The sequence below is a fragment of the Aplidium turbinatum genome, chromosome 2, assembly GCF_918807975.1.
Source record: "Aplidium turbinatum chromosome 2, kaAplTurb1.1, whole genome shotgun sequence".
Taxonomy (NCBI): domain Eukaryota; kingdom Metazoa; phylum Chordata; class Ascidiacea; order Aplousobranchia; family Polyclinidae; genus Aplidium; species Aplidium turbinatum.
In genome coordinates, this window is record NC_137473.1 from 38,591,603 (window position 1) to 38,614,656 (window position 23,054).

Here is a 23,054-nt window from a genome sequence, read left to right on the forward strand (position 1 = left end):
TGTCTCTCTGTGAGAAAATGGGAAAGTGTTCTTCCAGATAATTATAGGCTATGTGATAAAGTTGTTGCTTGGCACATTCACAAATGCCAACTCACTTGAGTGGCTCCTTCGTGGCTAAACGTTGCCCCGATTTTGCTGTGTAATCTGAAGAGTTCAGATGAATACAAATGAACAAGCATTTTGACGTTAAGTCAATAGCATACATAGTATACAAAACTGAAATGTTCTGATGAGAATCAAATGTATCTTGTCTCATTTGAAACAGTTGATCCACATCCTACCTACTGGTATTAATTCTTAACGAACCGCTGCTAGTGACAACTTTTATGAAAGGTTTGAGAAACTGAATCCTCATCCGACGAAGATAAATAAGATATAGGCCTACAGCTAACTGAGCAAGACGTTTGACTGACGTTTATTTTTAATTAGAACCTAGAAAACACTGTCAAAACTTGGCAATTGCCACGGCGATCTGACAGCATAAAAACTTTCAATCAACGCAAAAATACATATCACTCGCAAAGTGGAGTATCCGTAAAAGATGCACAATAAAAACAGTGAAAAGTGAAATGCAATAGCAAATATAAACGCACAAGTAACTTGACTTCTAGACAAAGTAGGCCTACTTTCGGTTGTTAAAACAACGGTTGAATGAAAAATCATAAATCTCACTAAAGTTGGCAGAATTTATTACAACAACCATGTCATCTTGGTCCCATCTACACATGACATATCACCTTCATCTCACAAAGATGTGCAAATCAGAAATCACACACGAAAGATTTTCCGAAATATAAAACAAAACACCCATTGTTGAAAACTTGGTTTGAAGTGAAATAAATTATTGTTTCAAGTCTGGAATCGTTGCTCAACAAAATTATGCAAGAACAACGTTTGTAAATTCATCATTGACGTTTTTCGTCGCAAAAGTTGATTTTTGCCAAGTCATATTTAAAAAACATTACATGGAAACACTTTTGAGGCGTTGCTACTTCTAGTTTACCATAATCGAATAGCGGTGAAAAATGCAACATGTTTTTATGTTTACTCTTCGTAACACGATCGTACAAAAGAAAAACCGGAAGACATAAGTAACACTTAGAAATTTACAAAGAAGTATTTTAGTCTATGAGATCTAATCATACACGGCACCCCAATGAGTATATGACATCACGCAACAGTGCACGCATGACAACGTATTGCGTAGACTGGTAAAGCTAACGTGACGTTTTCAATCCAAACTTGGTAAAACCTATAAACAAATCGAAGCTTTGATTTTATACGGCCAGATTGGTTTCGCATCTCTTTTTATACATAACTCAGCAAACCGTTTAAGAGGCTGGTTTATACCGGTTGTACTTTCGCACCAACAATGGAGTGTGTCGTTTTCAATTATGTGATTTGCTGGTTTGGGAAATTCACAAAAATTCGTATTCTTAAGTAAAAGTAGCGCCGCACATTTCTATGCGATGGCACACTGCTTTAAAACATAAGAAAAGTAGCATCAAAAACATGGAAATTAACGTTTAGCCCTACAGGTGTGCGCGTCAAGCGAAAGTATAACAACCACAGCATCATAAAAACAGCACCAGACATTAGACGGTTATCCTGGTGGTATTTTTGGTAATATGAACTTTGAAAGTTATGCCAGAAAAATGGCTTTAAACGTCGTTGAAATACGAATTTGTTTAAGATCAAACCAACATGTGATCGCACAATCTTTCTGCTTTTTTAGACTGTCAGTGTCACATGAAAGGATCGTTCGCTGAATGCAGAAATAAACAGGTAAAAGCTACCAAACAAACTTTCTAAACTCAAAGTGTGGTCATAGCTTATAGTATAGAGACAACTCATTACAGTTTTGATTTTTTGAAACATACGGCAAATACAAACGATGTTTCATCTATTGGTACAGAATCGAAAAAAGTTTTTTTTGCACCACAAACGTGGCAAAATATTCAGGCAACTTTGTATTTCCTAAATTTGACTAATCAAGCCACGAATACTTTCATTTGGTGAATTTTTTTGTTTTTTTAATTGGCTTCACGCTAACGTTGATACAAATATCTTGAAAACAAATATTGCCTATTGAACACAAAATAGGAGTAAGTAGGCCAATCCTCATTTGTTCAAGTTCTTGTTTGTAATTGGTGGTATGGGCTTGATAATTCCATTGTTCATTGATTTTTACAGCATAAAAGACGTTTTCTGATGTTAAATAACTATAAATAGTACGTGTTTATACGAATACAGATTCCATTGACTCCTCTATTATCCTCCTGAGATGTCTTTATCAGTTTCATCGAGTATACTGTATGGCAGTTACTTTAATCTTCAAGAAGGAACAATAGGACTGCAAAATATGGAAGAATAGCCAAAATTACTTTGCTGAGATTAAGCCCGGAATCAAAAAACGCTTTTAAACGTCAGCCTTGGTAGCTTAATGAATGATTAGCATCGGGTTTGAAAACAATTGCAAATTTCTGAAAAAGATTGTTCTGCTCGAAAATAGATGATATTCCGTAAGTCAGTTATCTGCACAATCCACATAGGAGCCAATAACACTTTTTTATGTTGATAATAAATAACATTAAAACAAATAGGAGACTTAGACTATGTTTAAAATTTGTGTGTTTTGTGGGACAATATTTTATTTCAGTCCCGAGCTTGGATCAAAATAATTCACCTAGTTCTATTTTATTATCTCTCACAGGATCCTACATGAAAACAACACATTAGAGGAGTCTTTATAGATATACAATAATTGGGTGATTTTTGCTGTCAGATAAGCCAGTCCTAGGCCATGACACACACATCAAAAACCTTTGACTTAATCCTTGTAGACGATTATGTGATGTGATGAAATACCATTGCTAAAATCTACATGACATGTTTAAAAAAGCGCTCAAGGAGACGATGGTCACAAAACAACAGTCGAGATATCATTCTCACCGAGCTTCGTCAATACACGGAGTTGTCGGGGTAGTTGACACTTCTAAATTGACTTTGGACAAAGAGGTAGGGTGGTGTAAGATGTTTTCTAAGCGGTTGAAGACCGTCTCCATCCTGGGTCGTTGGTTTGCATCCAACGCCCAACACTCCACCATGAGCCGATGTAAACTCACAGGACAACCCTGGAATAAAGGAGGAGGGATAAAAAAGTGGCAGCCTGTATCAAAGAGTGGAACGAAATGAAGGGTATCTAGTGTCTGCACATAAAAAGCATATTTGCTATGCCCATATATCCATTGGAAGCCCAAAAGAATTTAGGAAATGTTAGAACTTTTATATGGTCAATCATGAGTGCCTTTACATTTGCCTTCTTGTGGAATGTCAAAGTTCGCAGGATCAAGCAACCGCGGTCCATTTTTTGCTATCATTATGTGCAATCGTATCTGCTTTCACAAATTGCTGCAACTGCAGTTAAACAAAAAAGCAATTTAGCCGCAAATTTGTTTCAAAATCGAGATAGACAGTCTAAAAAACTTCACTTAAAACACAAGATAGACCCTACAATTGTCTTTGTAACAAATATTGCAGTATAAATTTTTATGAAGCTACTATCTCTGCAGTGAACAACAAGGTACATCTATTTCCCAAAGATAAATTTCCCATTTAAAACAAATAAATGGAAAGATCACACCATATTCCTAACTGCAATGGAAGAGTCCCCACTCTCACTTTAGCTTATTTTTATTTTACTTATTTTGTTTGTGCACTATGTTTTTTAATTTGTTAAATTTTTGTATTTAGACGTACTCTTAATGAAAACCAGGCCCCTTATATTTTTGATCCAATTTTGAATCGAATTAAGGATGAAATAATATGGTCCCCACCACTTGGTGGTGAACGCCATCAGTGCGTAAAAACGGTATGATTATTTGCTGCACAAACTCATCATTTTCGTGAGAAGTTATTGACAAATAACATATGTAGAGAAATAAGCTGAGTATAAACAAACTACAGAATGTTGGAAGTTAGCTTTGTTGTGAATAAAATTACTGATTACAAAAAGAAATGCGTTGTTATTTAGGCTTAAGCTGTAAATCACATACGTTACTTGGATTGAAATTTTAAAAGTTTGTAATTAAATTAATTTGATCGCAGAGCATCGGCACACCCAAACATATCTTGCGGTGCACCACATCAACCTACTACGAACAAGATCAAGTCAGCAAGTACAAAAGTCCTGTTGGGTTCCACAAATCACTAGAATTGTGGTTTTAGAAAAGGCAAGCTGACCGCAAATTTGTTCTGAAAGCGAGACAGGCAGTCTAGGAAACGATTGAACAATACTTGTCTAAAGAGGATTAACGCTTGACGTTGTGAGTGACTGACCACAACATAAATTTCACGAAAATGAACGAAACTCATGAATTGGCTGAAATGCTGAGCAAGGTTGTGTAGTCAATTTACTGAATCTCAACATTGACTTTCTTCAGTGCTTCCAGTCAGTAACGGAATAGAAAAACAACAAACAAAACTACAAAATGTGCAATAAGCATTGTTGAAAGGAAAAGGGAGTGACAAAAGTAATCAGTAATAAATCAAAAAAGTTGACTTTTTTGAGATAAATGAAAAGTGTAAACTACCTAAGCTTGTAATAAACACAAGAAATTGCTTTTGCGAAACTGTAACTTACGAAAGGAGCGGGCAGTCTGTAACCTTCGTCAATCGTCTCCATTACTTCCAAATTTGTCATCTCCCAGTAAGGTTTTTCCCCGTATGACATCACTTCCCACATCACGATGCCGTAGCTCCATACGTCACTGGCAGATGTAAACTTTCGATAGCGAATACACTCTGGCGCCGTCCATCGGATGGCTATTTTTCCGCCCTGAAACAATAAAAAGTCTTTAACCCTTAGAAGGTTGGGCTCCTGGAGTCTTGCTCAGGTTGGAGGGTGAGGGGCTGTCGATTATTGTTATGCTTTAGGAGTGATAGCTCTGTTATTTTTTAAGGCACGGTTTCAAAATTTGGGATTCACTTTGTAAAATTATTCACGCTGAGCATATCCGAAAATTATAATTATGTGAATTTTAGAACTACTCAATGCTCATATACGTTGAAATGTTGAGGTGACTTATGACTGTAATTGTAGCGTGAGTTTACACATTATTTTTTGGTAGAGTAATGAAGAACATGCATTGCAATGTTGTGATTAAATTTTTTTACATAATTTTACATGCAGCCAATTCCCTTCACGCTGTGAAACAGTTAGGATTAACGAGACATGGGCCAAATTAATTACTTTCATCCAGCTGGTGGGAAAATTTTGAACAATAGAATATGAAATATTTCCGAGGATGTGCTGAGAAATGCCTTATATCTCTCAATTTACAACCTTTATTTGCTCAAAATTTCAGCTCAATAGAGGTGAATAAAAGTTAGGAAAAGGAAAAAAATCTCGTAGTCGCAACCTCAGTGGTTTTAGAAATACAACTGTTGATACAAAAAAGTTAAATTGACAGCACAAAATATGATATTTCCTCGCACATGGATGGAAGGGTAATGATGGTAGCCTATATGCACTCACTAGAACAAGATATTGTTTAACTCAAGTACACGTGATATGAAAACGACAACTTTTGGGTACATTTACAGCAATGCAAGACACGCCATAACTAACCTGAGTTGTATATGTTCCATGTGGATCATTTTCAAGAGTTCGTGAAAGACCAAAGTCCGATACTTTGCAAACAAGTTCAGAATTGACCAAAATATTACGAGCAGCAAGATCTCGATGAACGTACTTCATATTCGACAAATACGTCATACCGCTCGCTATTCCTTTCAACATCTGGACAAGTTGGATTACCGACAGGTGGCCACGTTTTTCCTGCAAAAGATAATAAATTATCTTGCTCTTGCAGAAATAAGATTTTTCAACAAGGTGGTTGTCTCAGTTATATTGGGGTTTACGATGTGTTGTAGTCTAAGATTATGTTACGACAGTTTACATGCAGAAAATGTCCCATAAATTAAAACAGGCTGTTTTGAAGCTTAAAATTTCTTTTCGATTCCATCAGCATGCGACGCTATATAAAACACCAAGAAAAGCTTCCACATTCGTTTCACGTTTAAGACATGATTTTGCCAGACGTCAAATACACATGGCATAGCCTTCAATTGACACAAGTTGAAGTTATTTCACCTAACGTTCGTGGTTAGTCAAAAACAAGTGAAGACATATTTAGAACAAGCCGTTCAAGGCGACGCATGATGGCAATACAAACAAAGTTATAAGTCACTTTTGAAAAAAGAGGTATTCTGCTTAAAACCGTTAACTCAAACTCAAAACTTGCCTTTAAAAACTCTTCCAGAGAGCCATTCTCCATATGTTCGGTCACAATCATTTGCGGATTGCCTAAAAGTTTCAAATATTGATGGTTAACGTCGTACAAAGAATTTCAATACGTAGGCAATGTACGTATTTATTTCCAAATGTATTATAAAGTAAAGAGTTTAATATATTATCTTAAATACCGCAACTGAATACGCCAAATCTTTACACTGCAGTACTACTGAAGGGTGTATTCATTGCTTTTTGCTTTGGTGTGGCTTGCATGCTGTGCATTCGTAAAGACATAAGACATTGCCATAAATTGCAACATATTTAGTTGAAATTTTAAAGCAAATTGAAGACAGCAGTCTTGATAGTCAACGGCCAAGCATTAGTGCAAGCTACCCCATTGTGTACAAAAAATGAATACTGCTGGCATGTATTTTCTTCTAAATCAAAGAACAATACAACATTTTTCCTTTAGAAATTACCGTAAATATATACTGTACTTCCATTTTAAAGTAGATCTTCATGATGAAAACAAATACAAGCGTTATTTTTTCCACAACAATAGCTCATTACACACACAGGTTAATTAGATAATGTCGTGTTTGAGTTTTTGATAGTGTACAACAACTACTGTATTTACTGATTTTTACGCTTCATACGAGTTCGAGCCTTAGGAACACGGCCACTTTTATATCCAACGGTTTATTTGCTTACAAACGTGGTGGTATTGCTACGATTAAATCTCAGTCTTACTTTCAGTAACGACTCCTTTAAGCTGGACAACATTAGGGTGAGAAAACTGGGCCATGGTTGACGCCTCTCTGAGAAAGGCCCTTTGATCTGTGAGTCCTTCTTTCATTCTTTTGATTGCAACGCTGATAAAGCGTCCTGTTTTCAAGCGAAGTTTTCCACTAAAGACCTCGCCAAATTCTCCTGCAAGAAAAAATGAAAATTATACGAGAGAACATCCGAAAAATGACAGAAACGGTAGATCTTTGATATTAACCATTCAAGAAATTTCAATAAAAATTGTTGTATGTCGAATGGAAAGAATAAGGCCTCTATAGCATGCCTTTGTCGATCATAAAAATGAAGTTTTCACCTTTTTCCGTCTTTCTCTTCCTCTCCAACTTCAGAATCATTCGTTTAAAAATTATAGATAAATCTGCAATGTTTTCTACCTAAGTGGGAGATAAAGTGACTTTTAATGTTGTATCTTCACAGAAGCGCCAGACGCCAATGTTACCTTGGCCAATGATTGTTTCAATTCGAAGGTAGTTTGGATTGAGTTCACATGAAAAACTGTGGACGGCTTCATGAGGATCAGGATATTCAACATACGTCCGATGATCATTTGATTCTGGAGGAAGATTCACTGCATCATAGCGAAAGATTGCGAATTAAAAATCTGTTGTTAATGTTCCACTTGAGCAAGTTATAATATAAAACGTTTTCGCTTATAAGCAAAAGAACAGTACGGTACAGTATAACTTTAGGTTATGTTTTGTTATTGAATAAATGGTTCGACCTACTTACCAATCAATGCCCTATTATTTAAAGCTGCCATTTCATCAATGGAAGACTCCTCGCTGATGCTTTTTCGTTCCGAGGATCCCTTTCTCCTAAAAAATGAAACAACGATCAAGATATTGTACCATGGATTGCACAGATCCAACCAGCAAGTTTGCTTCAACATTTTAGAAAATGGCGAACTAACATACACATGAAAGTAATGAGTAAGTCAACGTAAAAAGTAATACGCCCAATGCAGAAGTCAACTCTAAGTCGAATCTAAATACGCGCTTCCATGGCACTGGCCATTTGTGGCCAACGCACGATGAACTATCTTGTGCACCTATCATACCATCACGTGCAGAATGGTTCTTGTGGAGGAAGAATGTACCAGCCGATGGACTATAAACCATTTTAGTTTTTTGATTATCACAATATCCCGTAATTTTGTTTGATTTCGAATCCATTGAGCATGTTAAACGCGTCATAATTCGTTCATGTGCTCTTTGCATTGATCTTAGTTTAAAAGTTAACTTTTTTGTAAGGTTCTAAGTTTCCGCGCCTTATGTAACAGTTGAAAGAATGCATTGGTCGTAGACTTGTTTTTTGAGAGAAAGGGGCAATTATGACTTAAACATTGAACTTGCTCTGCCGAAGGTTTGCCAACCAAGTGATATTCTTCTTGTTATTTTATTCTCTTTGCTGGAGTTAGTAGTAATTTTTTGACCAAGGTAAATATATAATAGGCTACTGATTATTGAGAACTAAAGCCAGGGGACGACGCAACGCAACTTCATCAGTTTTGAAGGATGAAAATTTATCTACAAATTTGTTGCTGTTGAAGTAGCCACTTAAATACTTTGATGCAGCCAAGCAAAAACATTTTTTTCCAAATCAGAAACTTACTTGAAATAAACGAACAATACAACGGCCAAGGCCGCAAAAGCTAGAGCAACACAGATCCCGGCAATTAACCCCACTGATGATGGTGGTACTTCGTACAAGTCGTCTGGAACTGGAATAAAATCACGCAGTGAAATGTCTGAGAGAGTGCAATATATTACTGTACACATTATTCTTCGCACAGAAAACTATTTTCAAGTTTTAACATTTTGGTTAATTTTGGAAATATGTACAAGCACAGATTCAGAAAATATTTTCGGAATATTCGAGCAGTTTCGCACATTTATAGAAGCTTCAAACCATTAACATATTCCTGGTCACCGATATTGTGATGAAATGGCAAGGATTTGTTGTTTGATGTGGACAACAGAAAGAAATCTCAAAAACAACAACTTACCATTGGGCACAGTGCGAAATGTGGTAGTGGCGCTGTAGGGGCCATATCCCACTGAAGTTAAGGATCGAACTCTCACTGAGTACAAATGACCGGGTTCCAAATTGTCAATGTTGCCGCTAGTCTTTAAGGTCTAAATGCGAAAAAATACAATGTCCAGATTTTCTCTTCAGAAGCGGAATAAGTATTTACATCATCGTCGTCATTTGAAGAAGCGTCTCCTTACTTTCTTCTTCTTTTTCCTCAGCTAGCTAGATTGATTAACATCATGCAGGTTACGCATCACACAATCAGTGTCTACGGGAAAACAAACCGTTGACGGATTAGCAACATTTTCTCACCTGAATCGAGAAAGGCTCTCTGAGCGAAGTTATCTTATCACTGACAGATGCATCGAAAGGAGTGACATCTTTGACAGATACTTGATAACCTCTTATCAGTCCGTTGGCTGGAAGAGGTTTGTTCCAAACCAAAGACAAGTTTTTGCGGCCAATCGAAGTGAACTGGACTCCCTTGACTGCAGATGGAGCTGCAAAATGTATCTGTCAACATCTTGCTAAAATTGTATTCAATACAGGAGTTCTAAAATATCCATGTAACATATGAATATGTAAAATATGAAAAAATGAGAACAGATGGTACGATACTGAAAAGACGTGCAGGTCAAAACAGTTGTAGAGCTTCAATGTATATATGCAACAGTGAGATTGTTACTTTGGTTAATCGGTTGAGAAAATAACGTTTAAAGCATTGTGTTTAGTAGTTACTGATCTTTCCACTAAACTCAAGTATGTCTACTGTTTTTCGATTATAAAACTACACATTACTCTAACGTTGAGTAATGTTGAGTCGATGCAAAACAACTGATACGCCTTCTGTAGAAAAAAATTACCCTAGAACTGAGAATTAATCCGACGCCAAATTTTAGATTACAGAAGTTTAACAACAATCAAAGGATTACAGCGATCAGCCGTGTCCATAAACCGTTGCGGGTTTCAATGCGCACAAAAACAAACTGTGGTCGTTGTTGGAGATTGACGAGGTGAGAAGTTACATACAGTTCCAGAGAGTATCAAATCGCTTTCGATGACAGTTTGTATTGATCAAAACACAAATAAAAGTACAGTAATCTCATTTATCATTTCTAAAATATCCGTCTGACAGAAAGAAGATAAATGCAAATGAACGAAGTTCAAATATCAAGAGACTATCCGTAGTTCCGGTCTAAACATATCATGGTAAGGTTTTTTTTAAATAGAATATCTCAAGGCATGGTAAATTTACGGTCAAAGATATTTCTGGAAACAAGCTAAAGTTAGGCTACATCTTGGAAAACCCATCTCTTTTGGCTTTATAAGACAGTTGCAACTTGACAGTTGCAACAGTTGTTGTCAGCCACGGAATCGTAACTTATGCTCTGCTTGTAAAAGCAAATTATCTTTCACAAATTTGTTCGAAATTTTTGGAGTTATGGTTACAAACAATCACTATTATTTTTGTAGATCGAAGAGGAAATCACATCTTGTCATAACAAAGTCTAACAGTTTCACTCCAAATTTCAGCCGCAAAGTTGTTTGATCAGTATCTGCTCCTGATCGAAAAAGAAACGCTGCAAGGACGCCAAGGCTTGTTTTCAGTTGAACGATAAAGCTTTTCTCAAAACCTTTATGCAAATGAAACCGACTAAAAACCAATCTATTGATTTTATCTTTAGAAAAGCTCTTGAACACTTTGCAAAATGAAAGTTATCTTTCAGATGTTATGATTCTTTTTAGATTTTTCAGCAATTGTTTTTCAAAATAACACTTTGAGGCAATTTTGGTGACGTTTTTAATGCCGATTGAATCTAAATTAACCTGAGAATATTTTCCACAATTCGTTCTTCAATACGTTCTCGGTAAATTTAGCAAAAAAAAATTGATAGGCCCCAAACTTGGTCTAGTGTAATCTGAGGTTATAATACTGGCTCTGTTTTTATCCTGGGTAGCAAACAATTGTTTTGTAGCGAATACTTGTTTCTAGTTTTTTGAGCAAGTGATATTGCTGATAACAATGAAACCGAATGGCTAGAAAGCCTGTAAAAGAATCCAATTATGTCATAGACTTTATAGTAATTTTGAAGCTGTGTAGTAAGGCGCTATGAAGACAAGAAATAAGAATATATAAATTCCGGTATCATCATCTACTTTGTAAGGTTGAAACAACAACTCATTGGTTTGTGTGGGCTACGTGTTGTGCATAACAAGAAACAAACAAAAGATGAACAGAAATTAGCATAAATTAAAAAATCTGTAGTTGCTGCAATAATTTATATGCATTTTTCCAAAACGCAAAAGTAAATAGTCCTGTTTGCATCATTTCAATCACCTTGTGATAGTTTAGCTTAGTTTACGTCATAAGAGCGTCTCTTGTTATTGAACTAAATACCTGGTGAACAGCCTCACTCAAAACTTAGAAAGCAGTAAAATTGGTTAAAATATTAAGAACATCCAATCTTCATTTAGTTTTTTGTTGAAGTTTGTCCTTCGGATTAGGTTTGTTGTAAGTATTTTTTACAGTTTAAACTTGTAAGAGAAGCCCTTCTAATGAGAAGGATTTGTATTAAAAAGTAGAATAAAAAGAGTATTTTTTTGTAATTATGATAAAAAAAATTACTCATCAACCAAGAATTCAGGGACCACCATCACACATTTTACCACAAAATTCTGAGTAAATTTCAGCGCTGGTCTGTAGATAACACCAAGAAATTGTCAACATCGTATGCAACGCACTGTGATGATAACATTGTCAGCGCAGTGATAAATCTTAATTGAATGAAGAAAGCGGCAACTGTTCATGAAACAAGAAGTTCAGAAACACGTCAGTTCATTGGCATTTTGAAAGCACCGAAACGCAGACCCAAAAATGGACAAAAAACAATCTACACAAAGAGCAAGCCTCCCCACTTAAGCTTTTCCAGGAACAGTAAAAATCAGTCTCAAAAATGTTATTACCCCATGCTTTGTAACAGATACCCAAAACAATCATCGAAAAAGAAAAAAAAATTATGCTGTAAATGATTGTGAGATTGACCAAAATCTATTTGCACGTCACGTTTAAATCTGACATGTTTTGGACTAATTTATGACTGTCATATACCACTTTCACAATCACCTACGCGATTTTAGTAAGTTTAGTTATTAAGGTTACCTGTTCAACGTTCTTAAAATGTAACAAATGTATTCTTGTTAAACAATTAGGTAATATTAGCTGCCTGCGTTCAGCATGCACACTTAAAAACCTTCACAAAAACATTTCTGTACGAAAAAGGTCTCTTGCACTCAAAGCAGTCCGCAAACAATTCTTAGTTGGTTTTGGTACGGAATCAAAACAACACTGACTTGCGACTTCACTTGAGCGGAAAGTCAACAAAACAGTCATGGTGACAAAATATCATAAAATGTGACTGAGGAACTGCGATAACAAAGTCAGTTCACTCATACTACTTAAATACAGTTGAAAATACCAAGAACATGAAATAAAATAGACAATTTCTCGTTCCTACTTGATTCTTTGGTGACGAGTAGCGCTGTAGCGAAAGCAGGTTTCTCTTCACTTTGAAGGCTAACCCCGTTCATAGCGAGTATCTGCAACATAATATAATATTAATCAGTACAAAGATTATATATAAAAAAAGACTGTATGTAGGCTACAGCAAAACTTGCAATTGGTAAATTCTGCTCAGCATGACAGGAAAGGTTAAGATTGCAGCAAGCGCTAACTGCACCGATAAGTCAAACTTTTCGGGAAAATACGTATGAACAACGTTACATATACAGTAGTAATATTGCATTGATGAATTTTAAACTATTCAACTACAAATGTCAAAATGATAGCATAACTCGAAAGCATTCAACCAGTGCAAAATGTTATTCATAAAAAGTAACACTTAACCAGAAAATTTTATTTTACGCAGTGCTATTGTCCCCAAATACAATCAAAGTTCAGAGCATGACTCTGGGCCTCTCGCTTTGAACCATTCAATATGTTCGTTGGCAAAATCCTGTATTGAAATTAGAGAAACCTAAGATACTGTAAAACAAAACCGTCTTCATTTTAATAAATTTAAACTAGTCATGGACAATCTTGTTGCGTCTCGTTAGCGTAATAACATTCAAAGGAAACCTTCTTTTTTAAGCAAAAGAATCAGGCTACACGCAGGGTCACTGGCCGGCTACACGTCTGAGGCTGAGAAAGTTTTTGCATCAGCAATGTGTTATCCAGTTTTGGTGAACGAGTAGAAAAACGATGCACGAGTTTTCGGTTTGGAACCAAATCCTATGAAAACCGTTTTGTTGCTTTAAGTGAATTTACTTGGTGGAAAGGCATAGAAACAGCTAACTGGCGTGTCCACTTGCAGTTGCAAGCCAGCCACTGGGTTATGTGGCTGTTGCATTTCATAGTTCATTTATTATGAGCCATTTGCCTTGTGCGTGATTAGAATCAAAAGAAAAATTGACAAATATGCCGCAAAACCTAACAAAGCCCCTTGCAGAATCAAAACAAAAATTATCGCTATTAGCATCTGAGTATTCATACGCTTGAGCTAGGATATGACATAATGACAAATCCGAAACGTTCCAATCCATTATAGAGATTAAACTGAACGCAGCTTGCCTTCGTGTAATGTAGATAAATTTGACATTGAACACTGTTAATAAAAGTCAATGCACATCGTATTTTTCCGAAAACAAGCTTGCGTATATTGCATTGACTTTACGTTGCAACACGCTTATTCAACGAAAAATAACAGATTGAGTAAGTGATGTAAAGCGATGTATGGATTTAATTAAGAGCCATAACTCATTTACAAAAATTGTTTTTTGAGCTTTTTAGCTGCTATTTTGAACTTTTGCGTGAAAACATCAAAAAGAAACGTCGAAAGACGGTAGATTTGTTTCATATCCTTAATCGAAAAATCACTATTCTATCATGTTGAATAAACCTCGGTTAGCCAGACGACCAAGACTTTAGCTTGTTACACGTAAATTTGGAATAAATTATTCAAGGCGACATGATACTTGCTTGGCAGGTTACCAATCATAGTTATTTGAGCAGGGACAAAGCTGCCAATGCGTAATCACAACGGAAAACTTCGGAGTTCAAGTAATTTTCTCTAGCAAGATCTATACACTCCCATGGGATATATACGCATTACGTATATCTTGAAACGTTTCTTTTTGCAGAAAAAAAATCAACTCGGTATTTTAGCATAGTTATTTGTGAGACAATGTATGGACATGTTTTTTGAGACCAAACATCGGATAAAGACATTTCTGATCATATGTATTTTTTAAATGAAACGTCACCAAGAAAAAAACGCTAAAGTAAACGTACAAACGCACAAAATTGTACTGCAGCACACGATCGGTCGCCAATGCTGACCCAAAGTTTTATCAACGTCGACATTTGGTTATTTCTAAATTAAAAAGCAGGCAAAACAGCTTACGTACTAAGTAGTACGCGATGAAATGCAGTGTCGTAAGCAGCTCTTAGATCTATTGTCACTTTTGCAGTGTGAACTCTCCACAAAAGCTACAAGTACAAACCAAAGCACCCAATTAACCGCAATAAATGATTCGCTTTTACATCGTTTCTTTTTTGTTTCAAGTACGCAATGCTTCGTATATTTAGCATCAGAGACTAAAAATAAGTAGCGTACTTGAAAAGATGGGGTGCAAAAGTTCACAACAGACAAAAATAAGCTAATGTCTTCAAGGATAGAATTTCTTTTTCCAGGGACGATTTTAATGCGCAAAGTGAAATTTAGTAGTGTGCTGCAAATAACAAGGCAACACAAATCAGCAAGCTCTGTTTTACGACTATCCACAGACTACCTTTTACACCAAAGTAACATCTCAATTACATGTAAGAAGACTACGATATTTTGTGATAAATTATTCACTAAGATTAGTAACACAACCCATCTAAGTCGAAAGAAGATATCATGCAATTAACCCACCGAATGACGTCATAATGCATGCACGGTTATATGCTTGCATTTTGAGAAAGAAATTGCAACGTTGAAATAATGTGAAACATGTAGCCTACAATTAATAGATATCAATTTACAGCAAGCTATCATTAAGTGAAACAATGTCTTTGATGCGGTAATGATAGTGTGTCTCTAGATCACTGCATTCAACGTAGGCATGCGTTGCTCTCAACACTTAATAATGCAGACAATTTTAGCGCATTCTTGTAGAACTACAGCCGAAGGTTTTTTAACATTTTTTTTCGAAACCGAAATTCCCAAGTAAAGACAATCCAGCTCCAACTAAAATATTTTTATAATTACCCAATGACAGAAAAGTTGCAAAAATTATATTTAAATTACATCATAAAGGATTTTTGGCTTTTACCTGGCAAGAATTTATTGCAATGCTCTGTTAGCAGAGTATTTCTAAGGTATAGAACTGGTGCTCACACAATGTGAGCTGGTACTTTCTATCAAGTAGGAGCAACATACTTGATCTATTACCTGAAAGCGATATGACGTAAATGGCCTCAAGTTGGACGCAAAGAGCTGCTCTTGGAGGATACGTTTGTGATTGGCTGGTTGAAATATGACGTCGCGTGGGCAGGGCACGCATGCATTAGGGCGGGAAAGTTTACTGGAGTTGCAAGTGTCACATGTGATGCTGTGGAAACACATTAGTTCATGATGTTAAGCAGTGGTAAAAATTCAATTACAATCATTTTCAGAAGTTTTGCGGATCAAATTTGTTTGGAAGGTGGTCGAAAGAATATTTATTCTTCGTTGGAAATGACTCTTAAAACTTATTTAGGTAAAGTTTGATCATTTAACCATTAATGCACATTTAACTGTTGCAGTACATTGCATGACTATTGCAAATGCCTGTCAAATCACCAAAATTGGAATCTGACTCGATAGACATTTTTCAAAAATTAGCTGCGTCCGAAACGTGACTTTTCTTTTTATCAAGAGACAAGCATTGTTCAAAAGGTGCACGCACGCCAACTTTTCCAAATCTCTATTGAAGAAAGTGAGTATTTTTAAAGTCATATTGACGTCTTTCGATGAAGAAACAAAGTACAATTTAACTGTGTCTTAGTTCTTTTCAAACCTCTAGCCATTTCATGACTCAAAATTCCTTTCATTCCAAGTTGTGCCATAACACTTTAGGATCGACGAACGAGGTATCAATATCAAAATGGCAACTTTACATTACTTCTTGAGATGAATTTGGTTAACGCTTTGTATTTTATTTTGATAGTACTACGGTTTTTGATGTCATACTGTATATAAAAAACTAACAAATTCTTTCGAGAACTGGAATAGTTTGTAAACTTGTTTTGTTGTTAATTTTATGACATCTCAGGGGATCTGTTAATTCTGGTGGTTCGTTTCAGTAACTCGGTGAAAACGCTGGCGGCATGTTTACTTTGTAATACCTAAGTAGAATTGCTTCAACTTCATTGAAACAAAGGTGCTTGTATTAATGAAAGTAAATAAAGCACGTTTAAGAGATTTTTGTTGTTTTATTTGTCACGCTACTGCTGCCAAGTGATGCTCTATTATTTTTTCCATCTGTAGAAATTTGGATGCAAATTAAACGCTCGGTAACGTACAATACAAATGCTTAAAGCTATGGTGCTTGGTGAAAGGTCACTTCGTTATGTTGTTGATTGAATTAAGTCACAATAGGTAATGCCACAAACTGATTTTCCTCTGATTATGTCTATTTATTGCACTCAAAACAGCGAAAACCTGAATAGAAAATTTAAATTCACTGCCAGCCACTCTCACTCATACGTTTGACCCAGCAGACCTCAATTGTCAATGCCAAAAGTACATCAGATGTATGTCACCATACAAGTCGGTTACAAAAACTGTTATTCAGGTCGTGTGGCAGTGATATTGCATGTACAGTGGGCACTGGGCAGTAGATCGTAGAAAGAATGTAGGGGGAGAGTTGTGTCGGCATACTTTTACTACATTCATAATATGTCTTGAAACCTCTAGTTCAAAATGTAAAAATACTTGTGAAACTGGAATCACCATTACACTTAATCACACTTACTTATAATAAAGATCGATTCTTCCTCCAGTAGTTGTTGGTGGTTTCCACAACAGCAGCACAGCAGTTGCGTTCACTTCAAAGTTCACAGATGTTGGTGCACTTGGAGGTGCTGAAATATAAGTGCAAAACTGATAACTTCGAAAGCTACGCAAGTAGATGTAGTGACACTCTTATGTAAATTTATGCAATGCAAAACTCTCATTTTCATTATGTGATGACGATATAAGATGATAAAAATCAAGTTTTCGCTTCCGCTTTTACTGTTACAATACAAGAGACAATATTAAAAACTTTGTCAGCATAAAAACCTTCTATTTGCTGTACTTAAATGAGATTGGAGACTAGTGTACCTGGTAAAGCCTAATTTCATGCGGTTGCTGTCCATCAGTATAATAAAACGGAATTTTCGTCGCCAATCTCTTATGAGAAAGATTTTAACAACCAATGTAATAGCCGGTTTTCAGAAAAGTATTATTTTTGAACGGTTAGCGTACATATTTCAGCTAAAGCTGTCATAATACATCATCATCATAACAATAAAACTTCTAATCGCTTCCGTGACCTTGGGGTCACATGACGTATTCTCGCTTGGTTACACAAAGTATAACAATAACGTCATGAAAGTGGAAATGGCTTATGACAATATCTTTATGATCAACAGCCACTGAGTAAATAAGATTTGCTTGAAACAGTTAGTCATAAAACGCGAGTACACTGCGATTTCCTATCCGGAGAAGTCCGCTGATGTGACGTTTATTCATAATTATTTCACATAGAAATAACGTCAGTTAGCAAAGTTTCCTAGCTCAGTTCGAGCCTCCTGAAAACCCACAACAACCATTAATCTGAAAACGACCGACAGCATTTACTGAACTATAGGCCTAAATAATTACACTCCATTCAGGCAAGATATTGTGTGCTTTAGATATGCATGGTCTCGATTTAAGTGTTTGCTAAAAACCAGTCCATCACCCAGACCGCAATGTTTGTGATGAAACAATGTTGGCCACCGTGCAGCATATAGCAGCCTGCGATGGACACATGGGGTTATACAAATATATTTCAGGAACATTGAAGACAAGTTTTCAATCCGTCACAGTTAATCAAAGCGAAGTGTCGACGACACGACGACTCTACATCGAAAAAATATATTTTTATGTATTTTATTTTAGCAAGTTTATGTAGTCATGAGTGACCACAGTTATAAAATAAAAGACAGCATTTCCCCAAACACGATTTGGTAAAATGTGACATATCGAACGTGCTCCAGCGCACAAAAAGAATAATTATTTTACAATTTAAGTTTCTGATATTGCAAGCGAGGCCGACGTAAAATGACGGGATACCGATAACACGATGCCATGCTTTAACACAATCACTTACCAAAGCAAGCAGAGTGAACGTTTCCATCAGGAGTCCGATAATATCCAGGCAGGCAAGTGCAGAAGTCAGAACGTGGGTTTGCATTCAATTGAACTTGAGTCGACTTGTTGTGCAAGCCCACAAAGTTGACGCTGTGAGAGGGGCACCGCTTACACTTGTGGTTGCCATGAGAACTTTTGTACTTTCCAAGGCTGCATGCTGAAGAGAAACAAGCAAAATTATTCATCACATCACTCAGTGGCACATCCAGTTTGACATAATTTTTCTTACAAAGTCTGAAACCTTTTGTTTTTCCGTTTCAATAATAGTTATATTTTATAAAATGGGCACAGCTAGAGTAAGATCAAGGCAAACACTTGATTAGACAATCGTCATACTTATTGTAGTTGCTTACACGTTACAATTCTTACAAACATTATGATGTCCATCGTTGCCAAAACTTGTTACAATGATAGTCACATTTGTAATAACGCACGAAAATGTTGGTTTCAATCCAATTCGTGTAGGTCCTATCCTACATACACTTTTAAAAATATTGTCTAATTTTATGAACAACTTTATTCAAAATAAAAATAAAATTTACATTTTACAACACAGTGTTTAAAGGCGACTGCAAGCAAATTTTTAACCGTTCCAGTAGGAACAGATCATTCCATTGTTTGATTGCTATAGATAAAAAACAACCAAAGACAAACCCATAAAAATACCAACTTCGTCTGAGAGTTAGTAAACATGGTCCCCAGACGATGAGACAAAAACAAAGAAAAGAAATAGAAACTGAAGTTAGTTTGATCAATAGCAGCAAACAAACAAAGCAAGGTACTAACAAATTTAAATAATCAACGTTAACAGCACCACAGAGTAACAAAAAAGAAACAGCATGCTGCCAAGACTGTAATCAATTTAAAAAGCGTGAGAATGTATGCGAAGTCATTGTGATATTATTCTACCCATTACAATCAACATCAACAGGTTTTTTCAGAGCTTTAATTACCAAATACCTGTGCCATGACTGCTGACGCATGGGCTGTATCCAAAGGGGGGGGGTGAGAGGGGTGATCACCCCCCCACTTATTGGAGTGGGTTGGAATGACTAATTTTATCCCACTGTCTAAAAATCACCCCCCCCCCCCCGAATTCTAAAAGTGGATAGAACCCCTGCTGCTGAGCTACGTTTATCAAGAAAAAGTGTAAATAAAACAAAGTTTCAAGTAGAGGCCTGTACACAAACAAACTGAATTTTCAAACTAGTGCTTTTTCTTGTAAGATTAGTGGTTACGGGCGTGAGAGTTGTACAGTTAGTTTTACTTATTTTATGGCCGAGAATCTTCAGAAAACCACAACAATTCGCTTAATGTTTATTCTAATTTATTTTTATTACTAAATAAATTTTTTGCTGCTGCTTGCGAAGGTGAGAATGCGTTATAAAACATGGTAAAGAACACAGAACAAAATGTTTTATTCAAATAAACATTTAGATAGTTTTTTTTTTTGGCAACTATTAGCAAAGCGAATGAAATGTAATATTTTCTCACAATCCATGAGGTTTAGTAAGACCGTAAGCAAGCGGCAATGGAAAAATGTTGGAAAAATAAATTTATATGTGCATTGTGTCGAAAATGTTGTACCTATCCAATTGTTGAAAACCTTTTTCGCTTTCGTCAGTTAACCTAACCTTGCATAAACTTCAAGTTCAAGGTAAACTTCAAGTTCAAGATAAACTTTAAGCCACTGGTGATAACACTTTGCACACCAAACCGGTGCACATCTTTAAAACTAGAAATAATTTCAAAGTTTACCAAGACCACATGCACTGATATCTTTTTTTGCTTTTATAACACGGCATGAAGATGACAGGAACAAAATCCAATTGTGTTCTTTTGAGAAGTTTACCAGCGCAAATGCACCTTATAAAAAAAGTGAACAGTAGTTGTGCTGGACATTGAAACGATGTAAAAATCGCAAAGTTTGTTTGCTTGATAACGACTTTCATTTATCACCGTTTAAAAGAGGACCTTTTGTTGTGAAGCACAATAAAGGCTGTCAACAATTCTTTTATTTGTTAAATGGAATTGAATTCTTGAAAAATTACCGATCTGCTTTTAGTTTCGTTTGTGACAGTTCTTTGATAATGGGACATGAACGACATTGTGACACCACCGTCAAGAACTTTTCAAAAACGTTCAATGCCTTATGAAACAAAAATAATAAACGTATATACAGTACTATAACCAAACGGCAATAGGCAAGCGTTGGACTGGTTACGGGAGGTGAAGGTGATTTAATTAAAGTCACAAAATTACATTCTAAAGTTTTTCCGAAATATCTTTGGAGCTACATTCTAAAACTTGCATACACGACACGTGTCAGCAAAATCGATACAAGTAAACAATCCAAGGGCTAGACAAGAAATGTATCAAAAGATTTAATCATCATGGATTTTACTGTCTGATTCTAATATTCTGAAGCGTTATGCACTTAAAGTTGGCCGAACCAAATAAAACTACTGTATTTCAATGTTGAAACATGGCCACACTAGAGGGGGCCATGGTTGAAAGTACACTGCAAAAATAATAGAGATTTGAACACTCAGCAAACAGCTTGATTTAGAATTTCAATCAAATGATTGAAAAAAGTTTAATCTGAAAAGAAAGTTTATAGAACCGCACATGAGTTAGACTACGAATGATGCAGACAATTGTTGTTGCAAACTAATCTGAATCAATCAAAACTTAGCAACAGTATTCACTGTTTTATTATAACTTTTTATCGCTATTTTTGTATTTGCTTCAACAATTGCTTAGAAGTTTATTTAACATGAGCGCAAACACAGCATTGAAACTGACAAGAAATCGATCCAAGATGAAAGATCCGCATGTCACGGCAATTGAAACTTGACCCAAAATGAAACTGGAAAATGTAAGTAAGCAAGAGCACGAATATGCTCCAAAGAATCAACAGAACACATCTGTGCATTAACACTTCAATAAGTTGACAAATTATCTTTGTATCAAATTCTCAATCCTTCACCAGAGCAGAAAATTTTGTTTGCAAAAACAAAGATGAATGATTTGAACCTCGTAAGACAAAACAAGCTTTGTCATTCTTTTCGTCGAACTACTGTATACCAATGCTACTTTTATTTAAAAAAAATTATCATTTAGTTGTGCCGCATTGCTAAGTTTGCAATGTGACACAGTTGATGAAAGGCACGTTTATTGCACACAAAACCTTTCCGGCTAAAAATCGGTGATTAAAATTGTTGCCCACACTGTTCAAATCCCAGCACTATCCTACGAAACACTTTAGTTTAAAAAACATGCTTTTCATCGGCTAATTAATTGAAATTTGACTAAACTCAGTCCACACACTGACCACAACAAGCTACATGAAAAATCCATCATAATTTTTAAGAAATTTATGCTCATAGGATTCTCGGTAAGTAAGTGCGACAGAGATGAGAAGGTAAACCATGGATTTTAACCCTCTAACAATGACAAGCGCTAAATTACCAAAATTGCTCTTTTATGATTTCCACAGCTCAAGTACAATCTACTTTTGTATGGATTTTTTACTTGATCTTCGATTCTCCCTAACACGGATATTTACAGCAAAATCGAGGTGGAAGATGGGAAAGAGTAAGCAAGTATGACCAACTTCCATGGCATTTCTTTGACATTTTGACAAAACCGAATGACTAACCATTGAAGCCCTTACTTCACTAATTAAATTAAAGTAGTGACTAAGGTCATTGAAAAGACCAATGGCTGCTTTGTGTGAATGTGACGGAACACTAAAGATGAAAACGCGCAGATCATTGGAAAATCAGATGAACTTTTTGACAGTGGCGCAGCTAGGGGGAGAGGTACTTTCAGACTACGATTTTTGATTTTGAATATAATCTGATAAAAAAACGCATTTCATTTTCACATGCTTTTTCTTGAAGGGGCGGCAAAATCTGAAGCCACCCCGGGCGGCACATTCCCTAGCATTCCCTAGCTACACCACTGCTTTTTGATTGTATTTACTACGAAGAATGAGGCTGTAACATTGACATGAACGAAACTTGCTAAAACAGCAGTTGCCAAAAACAAATCAACAGAACTTGTTCAATGTTTTTACAACCACGACCAACGTTGTCCCAACAAGAACAAACTACATAGCAAACCATAACACCCGGTCCAGAGAAGTATATTTTGAAGAAAATTTAGAGAAAAATAATTTCTTCGCAATGAAGACGCGCATTCCATTTCGTAAAGACGACGACACGTTACCACAAGGCGCTAATAAGGAATCGATGACTCACTGCACACATCAAACACACACAAAAATACATTTAGTTAATGTGTAGTGATAATACAGTATGGAGATAATAGATTTTCATACAGAACGGAATAAAACGTCTTGATAATCTCATTGGCTGCAGACCCACACGTTGGACTGTTTGCAGATCTTTTGGTTCTCAGTCTCACTATAGGCCTATGTG

General features: G+C 36.0%; 1 protein-coding gene across 1 annotated transcript in view; it reads right to left on the minus strand.

Annotated features, from left to right (window-relative positions):
- Nucleotides 1-409: 409 nt before the first annotated feature.
- LOC145764680 (ephrin type-B receptor 2-like) overlaps nucleotides 410-23,054 on the minus strand; it is a 38,544-nt gene continuing 15,899 nt past the window's right edge. The window contains exons 7-21 of the mRNA XM_082576328.1: nucleotides 18,569-18,766; nucleotides 17,186-17,294; nucleotides 15,622-15,781; nucleotides 12,646-12,727; nucleotides 9,443-9,630; nucleotides 9,105-9,234; nucleotides 8,711-8,819; nucleotides 7,829-7,914; nucleotides 7,539-7,667; nucleotides 7,046-7,225; nucleotides 6,306-6,367; nucleotides 5,630-5,839; nucleotides 4,643-4,837; nucleotides 2,953-3,134; nucleotides 410-2,353 (exon numbers count right to left, since the gene is read on the minus strand). Of these exons, the coding sequence (XP_082432454.1) occupies nucleotides 2,335-2,353; nucleotides 2,953-3,134; nucleotides 4,643-4,837; nucleotides 5,630-5,839; nucleotides 6,306-6,367; nucleotides 7,046-7,225; nucleotides 7,539-7,667; nucleotides 7,829-7,914; nucleotides 8,711-8,819; nucleotides 9,105-9,234; nucleotides 9,443-9,630; nucleotides 12,646-12,727; nucleotides 15,622-15,781; nucleotides 17,186-17,294; nucleotides 18,569-18,766 (2,039 nt within the window). The 3' untranslated portion in view covers nucleotides 410-2,334. The remainder of the gene's footprint in view (nucleotides 2,354-2,952; nucleotides 3,135-4,642; nucleotides 4,838-5,629; nucleotides 5,840-6,305; nucleotides 6,368-7,045; nucleotides 7,226-7,538; nucleotides 7,668-7,828; nucleotides 7,915-8,710; nucleotides 8,820-9,104; nucleotides 9,235-9,442; nucleotides 9,631-12,645; nucleotides 12,728-15,621; nucleotides 15,782-17,185; nucleotides 17,295-18,568; nucleotides 18,767-23,054) is intronic.